General features: G+C 50.8%; 1 protein-coding gene across 2 annotated transcripts; it reads right to left on the bottom strand.

Annotated features, from left to right (window-relative positions):
- Positions 1 to 316: 316 nt before the first annotated feature.
- On the bottom strand, positions 317 to 8,028 carry KRT2 (keratin 2). Of its 2 annotated transcripts, XM_017501734.2 has the most exons (10): positions 7,659 to 8,028; positions 7,327 to 7,622; positions 6,113 to 6,327; positions 5,659 to 5,719; positions 4,733 to 4,828; positions 3,898 to 4,062; positions 3,487 to 3,612; positions 2,488 to 2,708; positions 1,296 to 1,330; positions 317 to 1,196 (listed from the first exon to the last, which is right to left on the bottom strand). In XM_017501734.2, the coding sequence occupies exons 1-10, from the start codon at positions 7,948 to 7,950 to the stop codon at positions 781 to 783; spliced, it is 1,923 nt and encodes a 640-aa protein (XP_017357223.1). In that variant the 5' UTR covers positions 7,951 to 8,028; the 3' UTR covers positions 317 to 780. The 2 variants fall into 2 exon arrangements, with proteins under 2 accessions (XP_017357223.1, XP_017357222.1); XM_017501733.2 differs by having other exon boundaries at positions 7,327 to 8,028.
- Positions 8,029 to 8,323: the final 295 nt, after the last annotated feature.

An 8,323-nucleotide genomic window follows, 5' to 3' on the forward strand; every position in this document is an offset into this window, starting at 1 on the left:
AAAAGGGGGAGGCCAGTCTGTGGGAAATGCTCAGGAAGAATGGGTTTTTCTAGAAAAGAGACTCTTCCACAAATCCCCCTGTCCACCTTCCAGCAATGCCACAGCCCCCAAATCTGGTAAATACTCTCCAAGAACCTTACACCCATCCCCGGACTCCAGGGTCACCCCACCTTCGTCCGTCCAGAGGCTGGCACCTGGGCTTCCCTCAGGGAGGCACGTTCCTCACCCAGAAGCCCCTCCTTCATCACGTCCAAACCTCCCTTTTCTGTGGCTGCCCACTTCCACCAAGGTTTGACATCACCCAGACAGCACAATATGAATTGCAAATGAAGTTTATTACAAAGACCCCCAGATCACAGCACTTCTGAAAGCAAGGTGGACAAGAGAAGCTATATACACAGAAACACATTTCCCCCAGCACTGCCAGGTGTAGAGATGAAATCCCTGGGTGGGCCTGGGTCCTCCACAGACTACCCATCTGGAAAGTGGGCAATGTAAAGAGGCATGGGGGTGGGGCAGGAATGGGGCATGGCTAGAAGCGCAGACCTAGACACCGCAGATTCTCCCCCAGGACACAGTGACATCACTGGCTCTAACTAGTTTGGAGAGAAGATCTTTCAAAATGTGTATGTGGACATTCTTTTCCCCTAAAATGCCATCAGAGATAAATGACAAAATTTAACCTATTTCCAGTTAGAGGTACAGAGAGACAGGCTTCTACATTCTGGAGTGGGAGAGTCTGGCATGGGAGAATCGGTGGTAGGGGCAGGGGTCTCATCTTTATCTAAAAGAGAAGCTTACACTGGAACTGAAACCTTCACCGGAGCTACCCTTTACAGAGCTAGAACCTCCCCCTCCAGAGCCATATCCTCCTCCAGAGCTTGAGCCTCCTCTAGAGCCGCCTCCAGAGCTGTGTTTTCCACCTCCAGAGCCATGTTTTCCCCCTCCAGAGCCATATCCTCCTCCAGAGCCGCCTCCAGATCCGTATCTTCCTCCAGAACCACCGCCAGAGCCGTATCCTCCTCCAGAGACAGAGCCTCCGCCACCGCCGCCTCTGGAGCCAGACCCTCGGCCTCCAGAGCCATAACTGCTGCTTCCAGAGCTATATCCTCCTCCAGAACTGGACCCTCTACCTCCAGAACCTCCAAAGCCAGCCTTGGATGCCACATTTGATGAAATGGTGCTGCTTGTCACAGCTGCAGAGAGAGATGTTGTTACCACAGAGATTCTGACGGCCTCTCCCTGCCCCTACCCCCCACATCACCCCTTGGATTGGACCACACCCCACTACTCACACACAGTCACGCTGCTGCTGAGGTCCGTAGACATCCTGTCAGAGAGAGAAGAAACGAGCTGTGCTGGAACACTCAGGCTCTTTATGCATGCTGTTTTACAACTTCCACCCGGAAATGCGCGGTTTAGCCTCTAAAAGCTCACACCAGCGCTCACAGACCCCACTTCTGTGCTGCCAGGTCACACCGTGACGACAGGCCCCCCTCCGTTTATGCACAACCTTGCATCTCAATCCATCTCGATTTTTTGTTCTGATAAAAAGTGAACAGTTGCATGGTTGATCCAAGGTAACTGAAAAGCAAATTCACTTCCAACTTTGAAACCCATTTTTGTATTTAAGTCCATCTTGGAGAGTCTGTTATTCAGAATCCATGCCACACCAGGAATTTCACAAGGAGGCTGCCTGTGAGCACTCCACTCAGAAAGAACTGTGACTCTGTAGAGCCTCCTCATTCCTCTCTTCTCCCCACCCTCTTCAGCTTCGACTGAAAACGTTCCCACTTCCTCTTATAAGCTGGGCATAGAAGGCACCGCATCGCGTCTAGACAGGGATAGAGAAACCTCCTGAAGAAAGCCACTCCCTCTTTGTCATGCTGGCTTGCTGACCGCCTGGGGTAGCTTTTCCCCTTCCAATTGCTTCAGCCAGATTAAGTCACCCAAGATGCTGATATTATGGACAAAGTTCTCAGACTACAGAGGAAGCAAAGGGTCCCTCTTTGAATGCTAGCAAATGGTTTCGTTTGTCACTCCAGAAACCTGCAAAGAACTGGGGCTGGCGCCTGCTCTGGTAAGCACGTGCCCACTGTGAGCACACTCCAACACATCACCTCCCTTGTGTGGGTCACACGGTGGAGGGCACAGAGGTCACTCATTCTGTGGACCTAGAGACCAATGTTTCAGACTGTCTAAGACTAACCAGTTTTCCCATGATTTTGTTTTCACTTTCAGAAAAGACTAGGATGTTGAACTTACTGCTTAGCTTAATTACGCATCATTTCATACTGATAAACGTACAACTCTCCACTCAAGCTTTGTGTCCTGAGTTTCTGCTTGGGGAACACAAAGAATGTCAGCTCTCAGTCCTCAGAAGGCCCTGCCCCATCCTCTGCTTTCCCTGTCTTTGTTTCCAGCCCTGGTTCTAGGAGAAAGGAGAGGACAGCCCAGGGTCCCCTTCTCTCTTCCCAGTGCCCTCACCTGCACTCCTCGCCCTCCAGCAGCTTGCGGTAGGTGGCGATCTCCACGTCCAGGGCCAGCTTCACGTTCATCAGCTCCTGGTAGTCACGCAGCAGCCGGGCCAGGTCCTCCTTGGCCTGCTGCAGGGCCTCCTCCAGGTCATTCAGCTTGTTCCTGGCGTCCTTGAGGGCGTGCTCCCCTCGCTGCTCAGCATCTGCGATGGAATCTTGCACATTCTTACACTGTGAGAGAAGGACAGAGAGTAGATTCTGCCTGATAGAGGGGGATAGAGAGCAGAGGCATTCAAAGTGTGGGAAGCCAGAACCACTGGCCCGGGAAATGTTAGGTCCACTCTGGAGTTTATGCAGGTCGCAAACAACTCGGCAGGTGCTAAGGCTTGCTGCTGTCTCTGGGGCATCTTCTTCCCCTGTCACCTTTGATGATACGCTTTGGCTTTCCCTATAACACCCTTTGATCCTCATACCACAGGGCCAGAATCATGATCCCATCTTACAGATGGAAATGAAAACATTCGAAATGGTCTGCTTGACAAAGCTTCTGCTGCTGATGGACTCACTCTCTGCCTCTGCCTTTTCTATTCCAAAGCTAACGTCCAGCCCCGGGCCAGCTGCCCCCAACACTCACTGCCCCTCTATGAAGCCAGTCCGCTGGTGTGTAGGGCCCGTGCTGAACACAGAAAGGAAGCTCCATGCAATCCACAGCAAATCAATCAAACTAACATCTGCTCTATTTGTTATGACTTCCTTTTACTCATATAAACAAGTGAGCATAATTCTTCCCCTTCGCTGATCCTTACTTTGGAATGTCTCTTAGAGCACTCCAAGAATTGTTATAATAAGGCTTAAATTATGTTAAGCTGGGGACATTGGGATTGATACATGCTAGAGCACAACATCTCAGTGTCTCTCATGTCTCACATGCACACTCACACACAACCACACTCTCACGCACACCCAGAGACAACCTCCCCCCCACTCCCTGGACAGGGCCGGGCCTCACCTGCTTCTTCACATGTGCGATCTCCCCCTGCAACCTCTGGATCACGCGGTTCAGCTCGCTGATCTCCATCTTGATCTCTTTCAGGCTGTCTCCATGTTTCCCGGCAGTCACCTGGAGCTCCTCATACTGATATGGGTAGAGGAGGATAGTTTGCAAGGAAGTCCCAGCCTGGTTCCCATTCCAGAGTTACTGGTCCAGGGAGGGTCAGCCCAGCCAAATGCCATGGCTGCATTCATGAGAGGTAGGGTCCATCTCACATTCCCAAAAGGACTTGGTGGCATTCTCAACATCCTTTCTTGGGAATGGTGCCCAACTTCCATTAGACCAAAAAAAACAGTAATCTCTCCAGGTGGGGTGCCACCCAGCTCACGGCAAGGAGCCCGTGGCTCTTCCTGCATTCCCTGTACTTGCCTTGCTGTGGTACAAGGCCTCCGCTTCATCCTTGCTCCTCTGGGCGATCTCCTCGTACTGGGCCTTGACCTCAGCAATGATGCTGTCCAGATCCAGGTTGCGGCTGTTGTCCATGGAGAGGATGACGTTGGTGTCAGTGATAGTCTGGTGCATCTGGGACATCTCCTATAACACACAAGAAGGTCTGGTCATGACATCCGGCCACAGCCACAGGCAGAGGAGACCTCTGTCTCCCAGCATCAGGGGAATGCAGACCCTCAGACTAAGGATCCACTGGGGGGAAGGAAATCATGTAACCATCTACTCCTGGGCCTTTCCCAAGGTCATCCTGAGAATTTGGGGGAGAGGCACCTGTATTTCTGAGCCTCCTAGTTAACAACCTTCACCACTTATGCCAGTTATGATAAGTGCCCCCAGACAGAAGCCAGTCCATGGCAAACACCTTAAACGGTACTTCCTGTTTCAGAAATCATCCATGTGCCCTTGGGTCAGGGAAGGGGATAGGAGACAAATGGATTTTGACCTCTGAAGTGCAGTGGGCACAGGAATGGACACCCGACTTGTCTCTTCCCCAGGGGATCTGGACATTTGGGGAATGGAGGAAGGGGAGGCTGTCCTGGTATTTCCTGAACCTTTCTTCCTGTAACATCAGAGGAGAAAATTCCTCACCCACAAAACCTAGCCTATGAAAGCCCCCCAGTGGCCTGGAATGATGCCAGGTTGAAGGCAGCTGGTCCAAAAACCCCGCTCCCGCCACTTTTTCACCAAGTGGAAAGGACTCTCCTTCTGTGCGAAGGGTGGGAAGTAAGGGTCTGTCCCAGAGCAGCTTCCTTACCGCATCATAGAGAACTTTCAGGAACTCAATTTCCTGGTTCAGCAGGTCCACCTTGGACTGCAGCTCCACCTTTATCATGTAGGCATTGTCCACGTCCTGCAAGAAAAGTCAGGACCTCTGGTGAAACCCACATCCCCCTACCTTGCACGGTTCCCTGTACAGGGCTCTTCCTCTCTCTGCCACTCCACTCTACTCAGTCCCCGCTGGCTCCTCTCCAACATTTCAGGCTCCCCCAGGCAAGCTTGGTCCCCATGGGACTTCTTTGGTTGTGCAGTTCACCATACATCTCTGCCAGGGACTCCATGCCCACGTTCACTACTCACACCCCTCAGGACCATCAGAGCTCCCATGTGACCGAGCTTTACCAACCAGCCCCCCACTCCTGCTTGGGACACGGTGCATTCCTCCAATGGGATCCAGTGTTCTCTGTGGGCTTCCTCCACTCTCTCATCCTGTCTGTCCATCTCACCTCTCCTGAATTTCCCCAGAATACACACCAAAGCCCCTGCAGAACCCAGGAAGAGAACCCATGCTTCTGGCCTGTGAGCTCAAACCTTTGTCAGCACAACCAACAGTAACTTTAAGCAGGCATTCTAAGGGAAGTCCCATTCCCTCCTCAGCGCTTTAGAAGGGGAGTACAAAGAGATTTTTGTGCTTGTATTTATCATGACCCAATAGAGGCTTTAAGTGGGTTACTATTGGGAAGTGCTCTACCAAAAACGCAGAGCAGCTTTGAAAACTGTATCCAGAAGCTTGACCTACAGACACACTTTTGCTTGTAAGAGAATGGGCCCTGGTTGCTTTCAACCCCTTTCTCTGGTTGCTGCTTTCGCACTCACAGTTGTTTTCCAACCTGTCTGCTTAGACACGCTGAGGCTGTGAAGCGCTCCTATCCCCACCCCCAGCCAAGACATTCTCTTGCTCACCTTTTTAAGTGTTACAAAATCATTCTCGGCAGCTGTGCGCTTGTTGATTTCATCCTCATACCTATTGGGACCCAGATGATACAGCAGTTAGATTAGTTCTCATTTATTTTTTTCTTTTCCTTTTCATGCTGGATTCACCCAAAATGCCCCATTCTCTGGGAATATTACACTCTTAAATTTAGACATTTAAAATTTAAATGTTTAAAAATGTCTAAATTGAAACTATGATTTCCAAACTAAAGATAGAGTTCTATAAACTGACTCTCAAACATATAAAAAACAAAAATGATCTCTAAAGCCTCACTGTCTTCCTCACTAATAATCAACCAAGATACATATATCCCTTTCCCCGTTATCACCACAAATGCAACTGGGAGATGAGTGGCTTTCCGGGGAGTGATCAAATGGCTCAGCGCAATGTTTATCTCCACTCAGCGTTTACTCTGCCACCTACTTCTTCTTATAATCCTCCACAAGATCCTGCATGTTGTTCAGCTCTGAATTCTGTGATGTTCTTTCCGCAGTGAGCCCATCTAGGTATCTCTTGAGGTTGTCGATGTATGCCTGGAAGATGGGCTCCAGGTTGACGGAGCGGGTGCCAACATTCATTTGTTGTAGCAGCTCCCATTTGGTCTGTAACACCTGGTTCTGCTGCTCCAAGAACCGCACCTGCCGTGACCAGAAGGAGAGCACATGAGCTCTGGATCATCCTTCACAACAGCAAGCCATGCTGGCCAGGGGCAGCTCAGGATCTCAAGAAGTCTCTGAGGCTGAATGCCGAGTCCTGCTGGGCAGAGCTTCTGAGCTCCCTGCCTTCACCCCTGGAAAGTCCCACAGACTCCTAAGGCTACATCTGGCTCTCTCCATGAAGGTGAGTCTCTTGGCTGCTTCCCTGCTCACTGTTTTGTCTGCAGCCGCTCCCAAGACTCCAGGTAATTTCCCTCCCCCATCCTGGTTGAATTTCCAGCAAAGATCCCATAAATTCCGGGGAAAACCAAAAGCAGGCATCTGCTGGCACTGCTCCCAACAGTGCTGAGTATGAGAGTCCTGGAAGGCAGGGCTCCTCAGCCTGATTTTTAAGAGCCTTGTAAATCCCTGCCTATTTCAAGGCAGACAAACCAAGACAGGTTCGTCTGCCTTGAAACGGGAGAAACCCCAGTAACACTCCAAAGTGACACCAATAAAGACTTTATGGATCACAAAACTGAGAATGCTTCACTTGAAGGCAGGATTTTCACACATTCCCAAGCAGATATTTCAGGTTCAGCTTCCCAGAATTTAATAATAACTGCTAAGGAAGGAAGCACTACCTTCCTTAGATGTCTGCCCAGTCCCTTCCAAAACCTGCTGTCCCATGGCCTGTCCCAAGGATCAGTTCCATAATTGCCTGTATCCATTTTTTACGGTTTTCAGAATTTTCCATAAATATTATTTATTTGGACTATAACAATAAACCCAAAGGGACAAGTGCTTCCTAACTGCAGGGTGCTGTGGGAGATGCAGCCCACAAAGCTGGCGTCTTTTCCCGTCTGGAAACCGCAAATAACCCAGGCGATTGTGGTACACCACTGGCTCCTAAGAAATACGAATCTGTGTCGTTTTCTTTTCAGCTGGTGCTGGAAGTCAGGTGGTCTGAGCATGAGTGGGAGCCGTCTCCTCCGGACTCACCTTGTCGATGAAGGAGGCAAATTTGTTGTTGAGAGTTTTGATCTGCTCCCGCTCTTGGGCCTTCACATTCTGGATCTCTGGGTCAATTTTCACGTTGAGAGGCTGCAGGAGGCTCTGGTTGATAGAGACTTCGTGGATGCCGCCACCAGGGTATCCTCCAGGCCCGAAGCCACCAGGACCCCCAAAACCTCCAACACCTCCAGGGCCCCCAAAACCTCCAAAGCGGCCTCCACCAAAACCACCTCCTCCGAAACCACCGCCTCCAAAGCCACTGCCGCCTCCAAAGCCACTGCCGCCTCCAAAGCCACTGCCGCCTCCAAAGCCGCTGCCACCTCCAAAACCACCTCCTCTGCCACCAAATCCACCACCGACGCCAAAGCCTCCACCTCCTCCAGCCACACTAATGGAGATGCTCTTGCTCCCTCCAAGGCCAACAAGACTCCGGCTGCCAAAGCCGCCTCCACCGAAGCCCCCGCCACCACCACCATGGCGGCTCAAGCAGGAGAAGCTGGAAGTCGATTTCCGGCTTCCACGAGACACCACAGCTGAGCCGCTGCTGAAGCCCCGGAATCCTCCTCCACCTCCTCCTCTTCCTCGAGATTTGCACGACATCTGACAACTCATGATGGCTTTGTCCAGGGAGGAAAGTTGCAGGCTCTTGAGAAGAGTCAAGGCCGGAGACTCAACTCTGCTGTTGGGAAGATTTCAGGGTCCCCTTATATACCTGATAGCTAGGTGTTGGTGTACATGGGTGTGGACCCACTTATGCATGGGTTTGGTCTGCCTGGGAGCTATTCCTGGTGAGTGATTATCAAGCTAATAGCCATTAAAAATCTACTAATCAGCTCTGTCCCAGAACTTGCTTTGATTGCAAACTTCTGTTTATCTGGGCATCTGTCACGCAATTTGATTTTTGTAAAATCATCAAAAGAGGAGATCAGGATTTGGGTTTCTCAATCTGGAAAAGGACCTTCCTTCTGCAGAATGCTGCTCCCTG

Source organism: Cebus imitator, unplaced genomic scaffold (assembly GCF_001604975.1).
Source record: "Cebus imitator isolate Cc_AM_T3 unplaced genomic scaffold, Cebus_imitator-1.0 Scaffold285, whole genome shotgun sequence".
Lineage (NCBI taxonomy): Eukaryota > Metazoa > Chordata > Mammalia > Primates > Cebidae > Cebus > Cebus imitator.

Excerpts from the sequence above, each read along its gene's own strand:
- KRT2 (XM_017501733.2), bottom strand. The coding sequence starts at position 7,950 with ATGAGTTGTCAGATGTCGTGCAAATCTCGAGGAAGAGGAGGAGGTGGA. Across the intron at positions 4,829-5,658 it reads ATTTTGTAACACTTAAAAAG|GACGTGGACAATGCCTACAT; the intron begins GTGAGCAAGAGA and ends CTTTTCTTGCAG. Across the intron at positions 4,063-4,732 it reads TGAAAGTTCTCTATGATGCG|GAGATGTCCCAGATGCACCA; the intron begins GTAAGGAAGCTG and ends TGTGTGTTATAG.